General features: G+C 42.6%; 2 protein-coding genes across 2 annotated transcripts; both read left to right on the top strand.

Moving 5' to 3' along the window:
- Nucleotides 1-1,686: 1,686 nt before the first annotated feature.
- Nucleotides 1,687-1,976, top strand: LOC119765027 (malate dehydrogenase, mitochondrial-like; the record flags this gene model as incomplete). Its single annotated transcript, XM_038248072.1, has 1 exon — nt 1,687-1,976. A coding segment is annotated over one exon (225 nt), but the record flags the coding sequence as incomplete, so codon positions are not given.
- Nucleotides 1,977-8,832: 6,856 nt separating this feature from the next.
- Nucleotides 8,833-17,318, top strand: LOC6034930 ((E3-independent) E2 ubiquitin-conjugating enzyme). Its single transcript, XM_038258277.1, has 5 exons — nt 8,833-9,287; nt 11,839-11,952; nt 12,018-15,210; nt 15,271-15,477; nt 15,535-17,318. The coding sequence occupies exons 1-5, from the start codon at nt 8,991-8,993 to the stop codon at nt 15,696-15,698; spliced, it is 3,975 nt and encodes a 1,324-aa protein (XP_038114205.1). The 5' UTR covers nt 8,833-8,990; the 3' UTR covers nt 15,699-17,318.
- The last annotated feature ends 2,147 nt before the right edge of the window (nt 17,319-19,465 follow it).

The raw sequence follows: 19,465 nt of genomic DNA, 5'->3' as shown, positions 1-19,465 counted from the left end.
CAAAAGAAGTTATGTTTGTTTTTCTCAAATAAAATTACGGAAATAATGTTTTATTGAATTTGGATGATCAAGTATCAATAAAAGCAACGTTTTTCATCGTTTGTTATCATTAGAACATCTTATTTTGCTTTTATATTGAAATGGGAATTGAAAATGGATGCTCAACATTCAAATGCGTTTTTCTCAAAACGCTTAGTTTGTACATGATGCTTTTTGAAATGTTGGCGTCGACTTTTTCGTTTGACACTTTTGCCTTCCTTTTTATTGAAGAATTCGACGACGTTTTTTCCGCTAGGTTCGCTGTTGTTCCAGCGGTGTTCGGAATGACAGCCCCCATACAGTTTGAGCAGTTTTTTGGGAAAAATCGCGTTTATAATGAAAAATCAAGCATTTTCAGAAAAGTGGGGTATTGCAAAGTGTGGCAATTTCGCTAACGATCATAATGCGTGGTGATTTGTAGTGATTAATTGTGACTGGTATTTTATTTAAACGATTTTTCTAAAAGATGATCGATATTTTGGATAACTTGAGTTAAATGTTGCAAAAGTTAAAAGTAATGATGAAATATTATGTAAAAGTGTTTAAACTTTACTTTTCTTCTCGTTTGACCAAAATATTGACCTCAAAAATGCATTTTGGTGATTTTTTGGAAATTTTTGGAAAAATTCGAATAACTAGCTATTTTTTAAGAAAATTATTGTAATTATGCTGTTATATGACTCTTATAGTTTGTTCTATCAATAATACACACATAAGGAGCATTATCAATCAAATAAATCTTATTTAAATCAATTTTTCAAAAGATCTTTTTGTTAAATTTGAGGAAAAAACATGAAAAATTAACTCAGCCCCTATGATTTATACATCATTCGATTCGTTTATGCGATTGCCACACTTTACAATAACTTTCATCGACGTTAAAAAATATTTGAAGGAAATAAAAATCAAAAACTGCAAAAAAAAATAATATTTCCAAGCCCGCTGTCATTCCGAACATCGTTGCGTAGTGCTTCTACTCGCCACCAGGATGCGTGCACGTTTCTGTCGAATCTCTTAATATAAATATGAAGATCGATCGTCGGATCGAGGTGCTTTTTGTTGCGTTGGGTTCGTATAAGCCCAAGGAAGGTTCTTACGCCAGAAAATTACAACTTTGGCCACTTTGGAACCGATTCCGGAAAATCTGCCGATTGTATGGAGAAAGTTGCGTAAAATCACCACAGGATAGAAAGTTACGTAAAATGATCACAAGAGGCGGAATAAGCAAAAACCATAGACTAATTAAAGACTACTCACTCCGAACAAAATTTTCCAAAAAGTATGACTCATAAGCTGTGAACCGCGGGTACAACGTTGAACCCCATATCGGCTCGCCCCTCGTATGACAGATCGACCTGGCAGCGCTGGCTTTTTCGATTTCGTTTTGTGCTGATTTACGCGCGCATCTTGTTTGTGTTATTTTGCTTTGCAATAAGTTAATCAGCAGTGCAGGGATTATTGTTTAGCAAGCCAAATCTGTTCAACACGAACACCTTGATCGCCCGCGGCCTCGCCGCCGGATGTGCCAATGCGTGCCCCCATCTCGAATCCGGTTAACTCAACGGTCCCGATTGCCTGCGACACTCTGCCCAAGGCTGCAGTTTTGGACCCAAAGCGCGTGTTGGCCATTTCCATGCTGGACATTGACCGTGCCGGAGTCGACCCACAAGAGGTCAACATTCCGGTCTTTTCCGCTCGGATATTACCAAGGCCACTTACTTCTCCACGCCGCTGCTGCTGGGCAAGAACGGTCTCGAGAAGAACCTTGGTCTGCCCAAGGTGAACGCCAACGAGAAGGAGCTGCTCAAGAAAGCCATTCAGGAGCTGAAGAAAAACATCCAGAAGGGCGAGGAGTTGGTCAAGAAGAAGTGAATTTTTAGATCAAGTTGAAAATATTTGTAACCAACAATTGAAAATAAAATTTGAAGTACATGATAAAAAGTATCCGCGTATTTGTTTTCTTTGTAGTAAAATTTATTCTCATTCTACATTCTTGGACTTAGCGGCGGCGGCGGGTTTCGGTTCCGTGACGGGGTGGCTTCCTCTAAGTCTCCTCTACATGGGACAAACTGTGCTGACCTCCGCTAGTAACTTTAAGGATGCGCATGCCCTGCACCTGCTTGCTGACAAGCTGCGTTGTTCGTCTTCCTCGTTGCCAGTTCCAAGTTGCTGGTTCGAGCTCAAGCCCCCGGGTTCGGAATGGCAGTTCGGGGCAAAGATCTTGGGCCTGTTGAGGTTTTTGAAGTAGATTCAGTACGTCGAGGCCCAGATGGCGTCTGCAAGGACTTTCTTGCCTTTCTGGATGAAGATCCCGGCTTGAAGAAGGTCAGTCTTGTCCCGGCAGTATCAACCGGAGGCGGGCCACGACTAGATATTGCGTGTATTCCCGAAAAAGACACGCGGCATACCAGCCTCGAAACGACGCGCCGCACTTTCGGCAAATGCGCGCTGTCAAATCCCATACTGTGCGTTTTGTTTTTGTTGATCTTCTTCTTCGAATTGCATGGCATTGTTGCCGGAAATGTTTTTTATTGCACCAAAAGTGCAGAAAATCGTTGGCAACAGTGTCTGCGGCACATTCTGAAGTGCCGCGCGGCGTGTACCTTCGAAAGAAACGGACAATACGCCGCTTTGCTTGGTAAACCCGACGGTGTTCACGTGGTCGTTTTCTGGGAGGATGACGATTGACAGCCCGAAATGATCTGGATCGGGAGCCACTTCTTGCCCTCGATGGTGAGGCCCATGTTGCCGTTCGAATCCCGGAATGACCTACAGGCGTAGGCGTGTCTATCTTTCAGCAGACAAACGGAATCGCTAGAAATTCGACCACCCTCAGGATCCCCCCCGAACGATGGTTCACTCTAGTAATTACCGTCCGCATCTGGAACATTTTCCGTTTAATTCAAAACACAACATAAACAATAACATTGCGTGAAATGTCATGTCAACGTCAGAGCTGCCAGTTGATGACATTTCGATCTGTCATTTTTGACAGTGAACCGGCCGTGCCGAGGGGTCATAAAAAGGTTGAGTCATGGTTCAGAGCCTACTGTGTAGTCTTTTATTAGTCTATGCAAAAACCGTCAACAAACGAAGAAAAGGCAGAACAAAGTTTGTCGGGTAAGGCTTGTTTTTTTTATAAACTTTTAGCATGTTTAAACGGTATACACTCAACCCCCGGTGGTTGGTCACTTTTTCGTTTGACACTTTTTTAGTTTGTACCCCGTTGGTTGGTCAAAGTCAAACTAAAAAGTGACGAACTGTCACTTTTTACACGGCGCTCACACACACTATCTAAACAAACGTTCAGTAGTGTGTGTGAACTCCGTGTAAAAGGGGTGTCAAACTAAAAAGTGACCCCGTTCGTTTGACAACAGTTGGTGTCAAACCATCGGGGTTTGAGTGTACGCACTTCTGAAGGAACCGGTTAAGAAAAAAAATCAAATGAGCAGCAGCGGCAGCGCAAGCAAGTCGGAGAGGGTGATGAAAAGCCCCAAGAAATCTTTCCCTCTCTTTTGTTCTGCTGTTCGTAAAGCTGTTTCTTTACCCCTTTCCTTTCGATCTGAATAGTAGTCTTTAGGCAGAGAAAAGTGAATACACTTACAATTATCTTTGCTTTAGGCATAAAACAACACATAATAAGGCTTTCTAGGCCAAGTGAAAAAAATATAATTCAACTCAAAAATGACGAACTCCTCGTCACAGTGTCCTGATGCAAACAATAGAGTTATCTAAGCCCGAGCTCACGCACACTAGCACCCCATTTGTTTTGCTGGCGGGTACAAAATTTAACCTCAATCTTTTTCGTGTACGTACACGCAATACATGCACACGTAGATAACTCTATGCTCGAGCTGTAACTGTCACAGCCATGCGAAGTATGTTGGCTGACATATCGGGCAGTCAGTCAAAAAAAACAGCTACACTCAAACCCCGATGGTTTGACACCAACTGTTGTCAAACGAACGGGGTCACTTTTTAGTTTGACACCCCTTTTACACGGAGTTCACACACACTACTGAACGTTTGTTTAGATAGTGTGTGTGAGCGCCGTGTAAAAAGTGACAGTTCGTCACTTTTTAGTTTGACTTTGACCAACCAACGGGGTACAAACTAAAAAAGTGTCAAACGAAAAAGTGACCAACCACCGGGGGTTGAGTGTAGAAGTCGCCTGACAAAAAACTTTTGCTAGAAAGAGATAGGAAACCTGATGCAAACAAACGTCCAGCTGTCATGTAAACATACTTTGAATGTATTGGTAAATTTATGACTAGAAAGCCTTATAAAGCTTTCTAGGCCCAGTGAAAAAAATATAATTTAACTCAAAAATGACGAACTCCTCGTCACAGTGTCCTGATGCAAACAATAGAGATCTCCACGGTTTCTCTCACGCACACCATCATTCTGTGTTAGTATTTGTATTTGAAGTATTGTTTTGGTTTTGAACGATTGTGATTGGCTGAATTCCAAGCAGCTGATTTTGTTTACACTTTTTTTACGCAGACATAGGCAAATCGAGTAGATCAATCGTCTGTAGAAAACCAGCTGTTTACCACGTGCTCGTGGTATAACAAAGGACACAGCTGATTTTGACAGACGAATCATTCTACTCGATTTGCCTTTGTGTGCGTGTAAATTTTGTTACAAACTAACACACTCTCGCGCGTGGATATCTCTATGATCGAGCTGTAGCTGTCACAGCCCTGCGAAGTATGTTGGCTGACATATCGGGCAGTCAGTCAAATTAACCAGCTAGAAGTCGCTAGACAAAAAAAATTTGCTAGAAAGAGATAGGAAACCTGATGCAAACAAACGTCCAGCTGTCATGTAAACATGCTTTGAATGTGTTGGTAAATTTCTGACTAGAAAGCCTTATAATTGATTTTGAAGGTAAACGAGAGCAAAAAACTAAAAAAAACTATATTTGTACCCCGTTTCAATGGCAAATTTGCTACCCTAGCGGTGGGGATGACGGAGTTTTTTCAAGGCTACAAATTTGATCTCGGTATTCATAAGCCAGGTGCAAATTTGATTTGCACCCCAGCGCTGCAGATGCCCTAACCGTGTAAAAAACAAGGGGTTGGAAACTCTTAGAGCTATAATTATTATGTTACCCAGTATATCAAAATATATGTTAGTATACTTATTATTTCCTTTACATATTTCCAGTATACTTACCAATATACTGAGAGTATCTTAATATACTAACCGTTTATTGCTTTTCGGTTAGTATACTAACAAGTATACTGGAATATCGTTAGTATACTCAGTATTCCTAAGTAATATTAGAGTTTCCAGCCCCTTGGTAAAAAACAGATGTGGAGACCCTGACTGAAAAGTCCGTCAGACGTCCGTCGTTTGTCGTCCGTGCAACCGTACGACGTCGCACGACAATGTCGTGCGACTTTCGCGCGAATGTCATACGTTTTTGCACCAAAATGTCGTATTTGTCGTGCGATCGATGATCGAAATTGTACGACATTGTCGTACGACATTCGACCGACGTCGCACGATTTTGTTATTTAGAATGTCGTGCTATTGTCGCGTGCTGTCATTTCGGATTTTTAGGTTATGTTGCAGTTGAAAAAAACTGTTGTTTTGTTTTTATTGCTTTTTTTAATTATTCAAACTGTCAAAATTTCACAAACATTTTCACTTGTTCACTAAATTTCACATGCGGATCGCCGAATCTTCTCCAACCTGGCTTCCTTCGGGATTTTCTTTGACCGCAGATTCCGGCTTGGATGTTGATGTTCTTCTGAGGCGGCCGTGGCAGCATCTTGGGCGTGTTGGACTTTTGCTCCTCGCCGAGCTGACATTGTCGTACGACATTCGACCGACGTCGCACGATTTTGTTATTTAGAATGTCGTGCTATTGTCGCGTGCTGTCATTTCGGATTTTTAGGTTATGTTGCAGTTGAAAAAAACTGTTGTTTTGTTTTTATTGCTTTTTTTAATTATTCAAACTGTCAAAATTTCACAAACATTTTCACTTGTTCACTAAATTTCACATGCGGATCGCCGAATCTTCTCCAACCTGGCTTCCTTCGGGATTTTCTTTGACCGCAGATTGGATGTTGATGTTCTTCTGAGGCGGCCGTGGCAGCATCTTGGGCGTGTTGGACTTTTGCTCCTCGCCGAGCTGATCAAACGCCTTGGCGACGATCTTGGACCTCCGACAGATTGATGTTTACCGGAGTACGAGACAACGTGGGTTTGTGGGAGCATGAGTACGAGAAAACGTGGCTGCTTCCGTGGGTTCTACGGAAGCCACGCGGGACCACACGGGGACGCATGATTTCCGGCAGGATCAGCTTGGAATATGTTTACTGCCTGAAAAATATATCATCAATCAACAATTGGCAAGAACTTATACATTAAATTCAGATTTCAATAATAATAATCTCGATAATAATAATAAAATTTCAAGAAAATAAAATTTCAAATATGTATTTTTGAACTGTAAAGAAAAACTAAATTTATGAATTCTCGCTAACTTTTACAAAAGGTCCCGTGAACATAGGAAACCAATGACGCATTGGTTGTTTTGAAAATGTAATCAAGAATAATCAAAATTTAAACATTTAAAAAGAATTATAGATGAAGACTTCTAAAAACATTAAATTTAAAAACATATAACACTCAGATTATTGCAAATAATTTTAAAATCCAAAAATATTATTATTATTTAAAAATTGTACCAAATTTTGAAATGCTAAAAAATTTAACAATCAAACGTTTACAAATTTCTGAATGTTTGTATGACCCAATCAAATCATCATCTCATCATCAAATTCTGAAATTCTAAAATTCTAAAATTCTAAAATTCTAAAATTCTAAAATTCTAAAACTCTAAAACTCTAAAATTCTAAAATTCTAAAATTCTTAAATTATAAAAATCTCAAATTCTAAAATTCTAAAATTCTAAAATTATAAAATTTTAAAATTCTAAAATATAAATGAAGACTTCTAAAAAATGTAAATTTAAAAAACGTATAACACTCAGCTTATTGCAAATAATTTTAAAATCCAAAAATATTATTCTTATTTAAAAATTGTACCAAATTTTGGAATGCTAAAAAAAATTTAACAGTCAAACGTTTACAAATTTCTGAATTTTTGTATGACCCAATCAAATCATCATCTCATCATCAAATTCTAAAATTCTAAAATTCTAAAATTCTAAAATTCTAAAATTCTAAAATTCTAAAATTCTAAAATTCTAAAATTCTAAAATCCTAAAATTCTGAAATTCTAAAATTCTAAAATTCTAAAATTCTAAAATTCCAAAATTCTAAAATTCTAAAATTCTAAAATTCTAAAATTTTAAAATTCTAAAATTTTAAAATTCTAAAATTCTAAAATTCTAAAATTCTTAAATTCTAAATTCAAAAATCTTAAAATTCTAAAACTCTAAAATTCTGAATTTTAAAATTTGAAAGTACCTCAATACCAAAATCATTTAATTCAATTCATGATGTTTTTATAACTCCTGTTTTTCATTTGACATTATAAATGTTTTTTTATTTTGTATAATTTTTATTTTGTAATTTTTTTTTAGTTTTAAAATTTGTATTTTATTTAATATTTTCAAAAATTTAAGATTTGCAAAAAAAATGAGATTTTTTTAATATGTAGAATTTTAAGAATCTTATTAATTCTTAAAATGCGTACAAGTAATTAAAATAGAATTTTCGAATTTTTGATTTAAAATTATAATTTTTTGAAATTTTAGCATTTTTAGCATTTACAATTTTGGAAATTTAGAATTTATAATTTTTTGAATTTTAGAATTCAAAATTCCTATTCGGGCGACTAACGTTTTGGGAATTTAAGAACTTTATAATGCTAGATTTTTAGTTTTTATGAATGGAAGAATTTCAGTATTGATGAATTAAGGAATTTTAGTATTTAAATTTTTGTCAATTTCAAAATTTTCATATTTCAAGATTTCAAAATTAAAAAAAAAATATTTGAAGACTTTGAGAATTTTAAATTCTTTCATTCTTATGTTCTAGAATGCTAGAATTTTAAATTAAGAATGAAAAACTTTATAATTTAATTTTACAATTATCAAATCAAATCCAGCACACCTCCTCCATCGTTTCTTAAACATGACTCACCAGTTCCATTAGATATGCGTCGCAACCTCCCGCGGAAAGTAAAACACCAAACACCAACCGGTTCCTCGATTGCAAACTGATTCCTTCCTGTCCCGTCTTGCAGAATGCCGGCCGAGTATACCATATTGTCCGTCCTCCTCCTCCTCCTCTTCCTCCTATACCGCCACGAAGACCGAAATCTGGAATACAAAACACTTTGATTCGGTCGCTCGCCCTCCGGCCGGAACTTTCCGGCAGAAAAGTAATTCAACCTAGAACACAACTTACCTTTAAACTGTACAAAATCCTCCCAAAGCCTAAAATTAACAACAACGGGTTCGACCGAGGGTTCGACTCAGTTGCAATCAAGTCCGAACAAGATCAACTGAAGAGAACTGTCAAACTGTTTGCGTCGACGATAATCGACGTCGAATTGAAGGTAAATTGATGGAAAAAACAATGTCGGGCATGTCGAGTGTTTGTCGCACGTTTGTCGTCCTTTCGACCAATCGATATCGAAACGGTAAAATCAAAACCGTGCGACAACTCGTACGACGTGCGACATTTTTCAAACAGGGGAGTTGGTGATCCGGGTTTAAAAGTTTTAAAAGTGTAGATAAATTTTGAGTACAAAGTTACCCAAAGCAGCAGAACACAAAGCTAAAACATTATCATCACTTTTGCTTCTTTTTCGATCGCAGTAAACGCAGGACCTTTTGACAAAAGCAAGTGTCAACTTGTCGCAGGACACCATCGAAATCGACAACTTTTTTATCGGATTTCGTTTGTTCCGCGGTCGATTCCGGTTCTTAAAAATTCTCCGTAAGCAATGTGCCGACATTCGTCGTAATGGCTTCAAACAGTGGCAACAGCAATCCCAAATCCAAAGTGCATCAGGCGAAGGGCCAGGCCACCAATCCGACAGCAGCAGACCACCAACTCCCGGAGGATGGCGATGAAAATCAATACTTTTACGAGGACGAAGTGTTCTGCATCGATGGCAAGGGCCGCGTCAAGTTCGGAGTGGTTCTGGAGGTCGAGTTCAGCGAAGGCGAGGAAGGATTCGAAGAGGATGCGCTGAAAAAGGGTGAAATCCGGGCCTGTTGGCACCCGGACGGCCAGATCGAGGTGGTTAAGCAGTGCAAAGTAAGTGGAGATGGGTGCGGGCAATGGCCGATCCGGTGGTCGTCGTGGAGCCTTCGTGTACCACACATTATGGTTATGAAACGAATTTATTATTGATGTCGGTTCTGACACCTCTTTTGCCTCTGCCACCCGAGAGCAACATAATTTAGTCATCGGGATTTACATTGGGTGGGACAGATAGAGCGAAAAAATCGATTTATGTCCTAAAATACTTTTTCGTCGTCCTTTTTGTAACTCCGGCAGGCTTGCCATACAATCGATTAAAGAATGAACAGATAACAATATTTTTTATTCTCAGTGTTGCGAAGGACAGAAGACATACATTTTGTTTAAATAAAAAGATTTTTTAAATAATATATTTGGATTGAAACATCCTGGATATCTTTTCAGCATTGTCACATTTTATTGCTGAAACGGCATTGTCAGACTTGTCATTGCTTTATTGCTTGCTCCAACATCTATCTCAGGGTGGCCACCTCGTGAAAAAACCGGAATTTTTATTCGCCGGGAGAAAACCGGGAAAAACTCGGGAATGAGAAACCGGGAAAACATTTTTAGTTTATATAAAATTTGACAAAATCCTCTTTAATGGAGGAGCGGTCGTGGCTGAATGGTTACGGTGTTCGCTTTATAAGCGAATGGTCCTGGGATCCAATCTGCTCCCAACGAGAAAGTTCTGGACTCATTGAATTTGGAAATTAATGAAAAACGGCGGGGTTCGATCCCCTGTCCTTAGGATTGGCAAGCAAAATGCTTTCCACTTTACCGTGAAGCATTGGTAGCTTGAGTAGGACTTAGACACTGATATAGTTGAATCCAAGAAACGGACGAGAATAAAATTGAATGCAAGTTGAATATCAGAACATACAAGAATGCATTGCATTGCATGCGTGCAGGCGCATTTGAAATGAACCTACATTACCTCGCTATAAATAGCCTGGGCGACTGATAGAATTCATGAGACGAATTGAAATGAGAACACACGAAGAATTCGAACAACACTGCAACGGTCGTTACAACTCGCCTAGGGTGGATCCTCAGACCATTCACCTTCCCAAAAACCGTCCAACTCCAAGCGAAACTTACTTGGGGACACCGTGGTGACTTGCCCTTGACCCTTTAAACAAGTGGAGCATCAACACTTCCCGTCTTCCAAATCCCTTTCCTTGTCCCTGGTGCGCGGTGGAGATGGGAGCGGCCGGCAATGGACGGCTGCCATGGTGGTGAGAATCTGGTTCAGGTGGAATTGGTTCTATTCCCAATTATCGATTCCTAGGCAACTTGGGCTTAGACAATCATCACATCACATGGCGAAAATCCAGTCTGCAATCCACTAAAATCACCGTCTCCTAGCGAAGCGAAGCGAATTTGACAAAATCCTCTTTAATGTATGTATGTATGTATGTATGATCCCCATACCCGCAGGCAACTTGGTCCCGAAACACATGTGAGCGCTAGGCGATCATCTTTTACTCCGTAATCTGTACACCCACGTGCATAAGTTTTTTTGCACGAATTTTAATGCTACAAATACCGGCGCATAGATAAAAATGGTTTCCCTCTTTCCTCCCCAAGCGCCGGAAATTTGTAGCGGGTGTAGGGACACTTTGCATAGACGCCCTTGCTCCCATCACGTCACTGAGGATATGGAGCGACGAGAAGCTAATAAGCATGCCCCCCAGTCGAACCTTCATTAGAGAAGCAGGAAATCCACAACTCACAGCGAACGACCAAGGGAACAAATTGGCGTAGTTAGTCTTGAGTGGAATGAGTGAATGTTTGCGTATAAGTTTTTTTTGTACTATAACTAGAACGGGCTCACCAAATTATATATCTTCAACACCAGCTTCATCTTCAGTATTAAGAGTGGTCCGATTTGATTAACTTGAGACAAACTTGAAACAGCCAGATGGTTGATGCTAAGAATTTTCGCCGAGTTTGAAAACGTCACCGACGGACCCAATGGTTGTCCGAGAAAACGCACCGGATGTTGCGTTGAAACAAACCTTGATTTTCCCAATTCCACAAAAATCTTTTGTTGTTTTGAAAAAGTTGCTTTGACGTTAAGCGTTGATTCAACAAAAATCTTGATTTTCAAATCAACAAAATGTTTTGTTCATTCAAATATGCCTTATTTTTCTGCGTGTTAGACAAAATCCTCTTTAATGTATTAAAAATGTTCTTTTCTCAAATAGAATATTATTCCTGTTATTCTAAATGAAGACTTCGCGAAAACTATGTTTCAATTTGTGTAATAAACTCAAACTCCATGATGACTTCGCTGAAAAAATCTCGTTCCTAGAACAAATCCTGATATTTTGGCAGCTGTCTAAAGAGTTGAGGTACGTGTTTGGCCAAAAAAGACCTCTAGAAAATATTTTTTTTTATATTTTTGTTGGAAAAGTAGCTACGAATTTTCATGACAAAGGTTCTTACAGTAGTAAACGAGTTGGCCAGGGGCTAGGTATTTGATTTTCACTTCGGGAGAAGGGAACACCGTTTCGCAACACGAGAACGTGTATTGCTAATTATTCATCTTTGTCGCTTGCAGGTCGGTCTCACCGATCGAACGCTGATGCCCGGAGATGTCGTCCGGCGCATGATCAAGGGCAAGGACACGCAGCGGGGCTATTGCCACGAAATTTTGGTCAAAGCGGATGTCAAGGTTTGAGAACGGTGCAACTCATGCTTAAAATAAGATGGATTTTGATGAAGTTCTTTCGTTTCCAGATCGCTGGCACCAAACTGGTGGTTCGGAACGTATCCTCGGATCGACTGCGCCCGCTGCTCTCGATGCCGAAGGATAACGCCGTGTGCCTGGACTCGTGGGTCGGCAGCACAAAGAACGTCAACGAGAAGCTGGTGCTCAAGTCGCAGTGCGGATCACTGATCGAGGTTCGACCGGACGTCGATTACTGTACGTTGAAGGACAACGACACGCGGTCCCGGTGCGGGTACTTTGCCGGTACGCTGTTTTACCCCGGACAGACGCTGGTGGGGCCGATTAGCGAGCTGGAGAATGCCAAGTGGTTGAACACGTCGGCCGAGATGAAGCTGAGCCGGAAGCACAAGATGGTGGACCGGAAGTTTACCGTCCAGTCGGTCGACATCGAGGGCGTTTGGGTGCACTGGCAGTGCAAGGCGTCGTGCGAGGAGTTGGCGGCGGAGATGAAGGAGAACGGGATTCAGCAGCCGCCGGATTACATTACGGGGGAGGATTTGAAGCGGTTGAAGAAGCTCAACTTGTTCGAGTCGTGCATGTTGCAGATCAACGACAAGAACTATCTGAAGATTGAGGAGGGCGATTCGTTCTGCCGAAAGAGCCAGTGGAGGAAGGAGCTTAGCGCTAGATATAAAAAGATGATGGGCAGCGTGAAGGAGGAAGAGGACGACGAGAAGGTGGTCTGTGATAACGACGGTCATAAGATAACGGTGACGAAGGAGAGCGGTGGCGAGACTGGTGGATCACGTGATAAGGTCGAAACGGATCGATCCAAGCTGTGCCCGAAGGACGCTTCGGCGAAACTGGGCAAACTTCGTCGCAACTCTCCGAGACGTCCTAACGCCGCGACGTCGACGGCCTGCAAGCTGGCCGAAAGTGACGAGTGGCAGACGGATCCGGAGGATGAGGAAGACGAAGAAGGTTGTGATGAGTCGAACGTTTCGGACGGGGGTGGCGGTGGTGGTGGAGGGGGTTCGTCTTGCTCAAGTACGGCTACGCCGCGGGGCAGTCCGAAAAAGTCGCCGCTGCTGGCGAAGAAGATCCGAAAGCTGCGCAAGCGATCGTCGTCGGCGAGTTCGGAAAAGATGCCGGCGGTGGGTGATGAAGTGATAACGGAGACGTTGGTGGTTTACAGTATTGCGACAGTGGTTTGGCAGGATGGCACGATCGAAACCAGCATTCCGTCCACGGAGTTGTGCCCGATTCATCATCTGGATGATCATGAGTTTTTCCCCGGAGATTTTGTGCTTGCGGGTAATACCGACCCGTTGCAGAATCCTTCGTTCCGGGATTACGGAGTTATTCAGAACGTGGACCATCACGGTCGAACGGCGAAGGTCAAGTGGTTTAGCACGTACACGTGCACGGATGAGCCGCAGCCGACGTTCAATGGGGAGTCGGAAGTGAGTGTGTACGATTTGAAGGATCATCCGGATTTTCAGTACAGACCCGGTACAATCGTGATTCGGGTGGCGAACTTTAACGGAGACGATTCGAGCTGTAGTGCAGGGCAGGTGATCGACAACTATCCGAATGGGATGGTGAAGGTTTGGTGGGTTGATGATCACGTTAGCATGTGCTGGCCGCAGGATATTTTCGAAGTGGGGCAGTACGATTCGGAGAACAACTTTTGGGGCAACAACGACTCGGACAACAATTCTTGGGAAACGGAAGACGAAACATCGGAGTTGGGTGGTCTGTCGCCACAGCGGGTCTCGAAACCTAAACTTACGGCGAATCTCGAACGCGCACGCGTTGCGATGGCTCGGCTGGAAGAGCTGTTCATTATAAATCCCCACCTGCAGAACCAGGAAATGATGCGAAAGCTGTTGATGGTGTACAAAAAGTGTCGCTACCTGGATCGCCTGATGGACACGACCTTTTTCCACGAGGAGCACTTTATGGGCCTGGTCGAGCGAGTTCGTAAATCAAACAACCAAACCACGGCCGAACGTGTGTTGGATCAGAAAAATCGGTTGTTCAATCAGAACGGGTCAAAGACGACGACGCCCACTGCAGAAACGCCCAGCTCGGAGCATAAGTTCCCACTAGCCGTCACAGCAAACATCGCTCAAGCCGCCAAGAAACCGGCCACAACTTCCCCAAATCCATCCAGCTTGAACACGACCTCGTCGACGTCGTTCAGGTTCCCAACCGGCAACAATCTGTCCACTTCGTCGGATATTTCCAGCATCGACGAAAATCCAGCCATCACCACGAGCACCAGCTCGTCCAAATCCGGGGGAGAAAGTGGTGTCGGTGCCGCGGGGGAAGATTCCGGCAACTTTTCCGCTAAAAGTGACGGTGCAGAGCGGAACAGTTCTACGGAAGTTGCTGGGAACGCGTCGCTGCTGAACGCCGAGCTCGACAACGTCAACAACCTGTACATGAACATTAGTGACGAACTGAACAACACCAGCTCGATCTTTAGCTTTTCACCGCAGGCGGAGAACGTGTCCGCCAAGTTGTGCTCGCTGATCAAAGCGCAGCTGGTGAAGGCCCTGCAGGAGATCAATCAACGCTACAGCCAGGAAGATCCGTTCAAGGAGATCATTATCGAGGAAATTCTGCTTTCGCCTCCGCCGTTCAGTTCGCAGCCCATTTCTTCGACTCCCTCGCAGCAGCCGTCCAATTCTGGCACTCCCAGTGTAGAACAGAAGGAGCTAAACGAATCCACGAACGAACAGGATTCCGGGTCGGAGTGGAACATTGGCGAGAGTTTCCAGGTGCTTGAAAGTGCACCCAGCACGCACAAGTATCTGCTCACCGTGTTCCAGACGAACAACGCACAAAGCTTCTTCAAGGCCGTTCAGCGTGAACACCGGCTGCTGCGGACGGGACTTCCGCCGGGGGTTTGGGTGCGAACGTTCGAGGATCGGCTGGATCTGTTGAGTGTGATGATCGAGGGGCCGAAGAAGACTCCGTACGAGGATGGGCTGTTTCTGTTTGACATTCAACTCGGGCAGGACTACCCGAGCGCGCCGCCAATGTGCCATTACATAAGCTACTGCTCGGATCGGCTCAATCCGAACCTGTACGAGGACGGCAAGGTGTGCGTTTCGCTGCTTGGGACGTGGTCCGGACGGGGCACCGAGATGTGGGGTCCCAACAGTACGCTGCTGCAGGTGATCGTGTCGATCCAGGGACTGATCCTGGTTGACGAACCGTACTTTAACGAGGCCGGTTACGAGAAGCAAAGAGGTAACTTTGTTGATCAGTCAGTTTATGCCAATTCTAACTTCATCTTGTGATATTCCACAGGTTCCCAGCAGGGCAAGGAAAACTCGCGTATGTATAACGAAATGGTGCTGCTCAAGCTGGTCCAGTCCATGACCAAGCTGATCTGCAACCCGCCGGAAATCTTTAGCGAGCAAATTCTGGCGCACTTTAGCGCGCGCGGCCAGGGCATGTACGAGCGCATCAAGTGCTGGATGGATGCGTCGAACGAGGCCAACCGGAAGGCCAACGGTGAGTTTCTGCTTCTAATCAATCTTCCATCGATTTTAACTTCCAATCTTCCCGTAGACGCTTCAACGCCCTCGATTCCCGAGTCATCGTCGTCGTCATCACCGATCATGCCGGACTTTCCGCTGATTCCGGCCAGCCGCGGATTTTGCCTCACGCTGGTTGGCTTGCTGGAGAACTTGCGCAAAACGCTCAAGTCAATCGATGGCGGGCCAACCGTCTAATAACGGCCCAACAAGCTAAGCTATGCTCCCACCGCTCCCCGCCGTACCGCCCGCCTGCTGGCTATTGAAACGTTTTTCTCTCTTTTGTTAAAGCGTCATTTGTTTTGTTATTTGATCGTTTAGCTGAATATTATACGTTGTTTTTTTCTGTTTCGTGTTTAAGTTATGTTTTTTTACTTTTTGTATCGCAAGGTATTCTGCCGCTCTAATCGTGTCCGTCCCATATGTAAAAACAGCAAGCCGAGAAAAACGCGTGTCAAAGTTGTCCCGCCCATAAGGCTACGTGTTAGAATTTCACGAAAAAGTGGATTTTCTCCGGATTTCTAGAACAGAGTACTACATTTTATTGGTTTTTCTGATAGTTTACATAGTTTTGAACCAAACTGCATTATTACCTCAAAATTGCCGAAATTACATATGGGACGGACTAGCTTCGAGCGGCAGTATTATTTTCATTAAAAAAATCTCTTCATTCCTTTTTACTTAAAATAAACCAAAGATAATTATTGATGATCTCATATCATTAGACTCAAATTTTGATTAGTGTTACGATTGCTTTCCTTAGTTCTGTTCTCGCAATCAATACTAATCACGTAAAATGCTGTGCCTATATTAAAAGAAAAAAATCAATTATAAAATAAAACAGAAGGGAAAATACAAGGTAGAATGAAAAACATGTGCTCGAACAAAAAGTGAGCTCGCTAAATAAGCGTGACAACAACAAAGCTTAGACTTATTTTACTACGGAACATTTTGAGCATCTGCAGAGAGGAATGCGCTATTTTAAAAATTCAAAACACTGCAAAATAAAAACAAACCGACAAGAAATGCCACGCACATAAACCGTAAATAGCCATCCTATAGCCAAGCAACCCACAACACTGTTTTATCCTAGAAAAGCCATAAAAAATGTTGAAACACAGAAACATAGCAGTTACAATTAGCAGCGCCAAAGTTAAATCGTAGCGATAGAGATACAAAAATCGTAGACGTTTGGCATTCGTCGTGTAGAACCGTTAACCAGTGACGTTTTGGTATTTCTTTTCTAATTATTGTTTTCATTTTTTGTTTTTGATCTTTGAAAACACTTAAATATTGCGCTGTCACAACTTTGAGGTTTGTTTCATCTTGAAAAATTATTAGGTATGGAAAACATCGAAGAAAACAAAAAAAGAAGGAATTGAAGGCAAAAGTTCAACCAAGAAAAGAAACGAACCTCGACTCTTGCTACAACTTGCGTTCCGGTTCTTAACCTTTGTTGTAGATAGATAGGAGGATAACCAAACCAAAACTGGCAGCGAGTCGAAAATGAGAGAAAATCAAAAAAGGCGTGCTTAATTTGTTCGACGCAAAGTCTGGAATAGTTGGTACGATTAAAAAAGTTTGCACTGTTGAAACAAGCTTAACAATAAAATACAATAACTTAACAAAAGTAGTGAAATTATGAAACACAAGCACAAACAATTTGGGACAGGTGTGCGTGCGCGCGCCCTCCTGCTTCTTTAACTCTAGTAACTTACAACAACTTCTCTTGAAACTCAACTTCTCGCCGCAGAACGCAACAACAACTCAATAAAGACAAGAAATAAAAAACTGCTTGTTATAGCGAAAACACACAAAGATTTTACTGTTTTGCGTTTCTAGTTTGTCGTAGAATGATGAATCACATCGTTTCTAAAACGGACTTTATATTCCTTGGTTTCCGTGAACAGTACTTTATTCCTAAACATCCGTGTATTCAACGCTGGTTAATTATATTTTAGGTATTTTGATTATTTTTTTTAATTCATAACCGAGGATCGGTAAATAACTAATATATAACAAAAAAAAAACAACCCCTTAAACTCCATACTTGGAGATCATGTAACTGACGAGGGATACTTGGTCCAAGCGGATCTTGCAGGTCTTGAACCTGATGATATACTCGGAGAAAATGCCCTACAGCTCAGTCGAACTGTAGAGCACCTCCCCGGCTTCCTCCTCCATTGCTCCACAGTCTCGGGAGCCACCTGGGCTGCTTCCTCGAGGGCGATTCGATTTTCAGTCCAGAACTGAACGCCGGAACTGCTAGACTTTGCTTCTCCGCCTTCCTTGCCGGCGGATTCGGTTTCGATGCCTGCTGGCGCCTTCGGATGAAGTCCGCACGCTTGGGGCAGCTGCGGTCCGTTGGCACACCGCTTCGAATCGGCTTCTTGGACTTTGCACTCGTCCGTCTTGTGGTTGCACCTCCCCTTGAGGTGGCAGTTCCTGGTTCCATGATCCAGCTGCAAGCGGTTCCTGCACTGGGTAACGTTCGGCCGCTTGTTCCGGTAGGCCTCCCACCGGATGATAGTGCTTGCCACTACCTTCATTGCAGAGAGCTTCTTCAGATTAGTGCATCCCTTGGGGAAAACAACAATGTACGGAGTTTCGTCCACGGTGGATTTTTCCTTCCGCGATTTCGAGATCCCTCTTCAGCAGGTACTTGACCTCAGTCGGTTTCAGTTCATCAGGCAAACCACGAAGAACCACCCGATGATTTCGTTCGCTCCGGCGTTCGTGGGTGTAGAATTCCACTTTCTTCTTCTTGAGAAGCTCCTGCAACTTGTCAAAATCTTTGACAGAGAAGGTCACCTTGGTTCCAAATCGGGTTAGTTTGTAAATTGGATCGAAACCAAATTTACAACTTTCCACTATCATCACGAGCTTGTAAAAATCCGTGGTGTTCTTCACCACCAAAGGTGGTTGCTTTTGTTTATCTGCCGACTGGCCGGGTGGTGGAACCGCCGGGGCGTCTCCTCCTCCTGCTGGGCTGGCATTGTTGTTGTTTTTGTTTTCCGCTAGCGGGCTGAACTTGTTGTTTTTGAGCAGATTCTACTCCACTTTTCCTTCTCCGACGACAGCTCCGGTGACCTCAGGGGACTTCTTCCGCTTCCGATTTCCGGGGATGAATTGAAAATCATCCGTCTCGGAGGTCTCTTCCACCTCCATCCGTCAAACGTCTGTAGGTGTTTTGATTATGCTGAGTGAATGAAACACGTCTTCAAGGGTTTAAACGGTTTAATGACTAATAAAGCAAATACTGAAGAGTGATCGCGGCGAGGTTCGCGACCTGAAGGAGAAGATGATCGATCTACAGTATTGCGCGTATTCCCGAAAAAGACACGCGGTAAATCATCCTCGAAACAACGCGCCGCACTTTCGGCAAATACGTGCTGTCAAATCTCATACTGTGCACGATAACATGATACTCTTCAGCTTGGAGTAGATCGAATTCTTGTTGTTGTTGAGTGTAGTGAATGAGTTTGGAATTCGCTGGATAAATCGGGTGAAAGTCACGACATTGAGGAGCTGTTTATCGTTTCCTTTTCCGACGACGTCTTCGTCGTTACTAGTCTACTTCCACTTCCGCATTCCGGAAACGGGATGAGAATCGTCGTTGGAGAAATCTTCCACCTTCATCCACAAGCATTTTGCGCGCAGCAACAGCAGAAATTAAAACGCGACTACCACCATGAGCTGTCAAACGGCTTGTGGTCAGCAAATGTGGTTGCCACAGAAACATTCGTTTATTCGCGATTAAAAGCTCCATAATTCCGACAGATGGCGCAAAGCATCGAAGAATGACTATTCAAATTTTCGCTGTTCGGTTTTATAGGAATGCAAACTTAAAATTGAATTCACAGCTCTTAGAACAACTTTTGAGAAAAAAATTCAAGTAGTACGAGTGTAAACTTTTTGCCCTCTATAAATAAATGCAATAAATAGATTCTGAAAAAAAATTATTT

The sequence above is a fragment of the Culex quinquefasciatus genome, chromosome 1 (assembly GCF_015732765.1).
Source record: "Culex quinquefasciatus strain JHB chromosome 1, VPISU_Cqui_1.0_pri_paternal, whole genome shotgun sequence".
Taxonomy (NCBI): Eukaryota; Metazoa; Arthropoda; class Insecta; order Diptera; family Culicidae; genus Culex; species Culex quinquefasciatus.
Note: the sequence above shows the minus strand (reverse complement) of the source record. Positions and strands in the feature narration are given on the sequence as shown.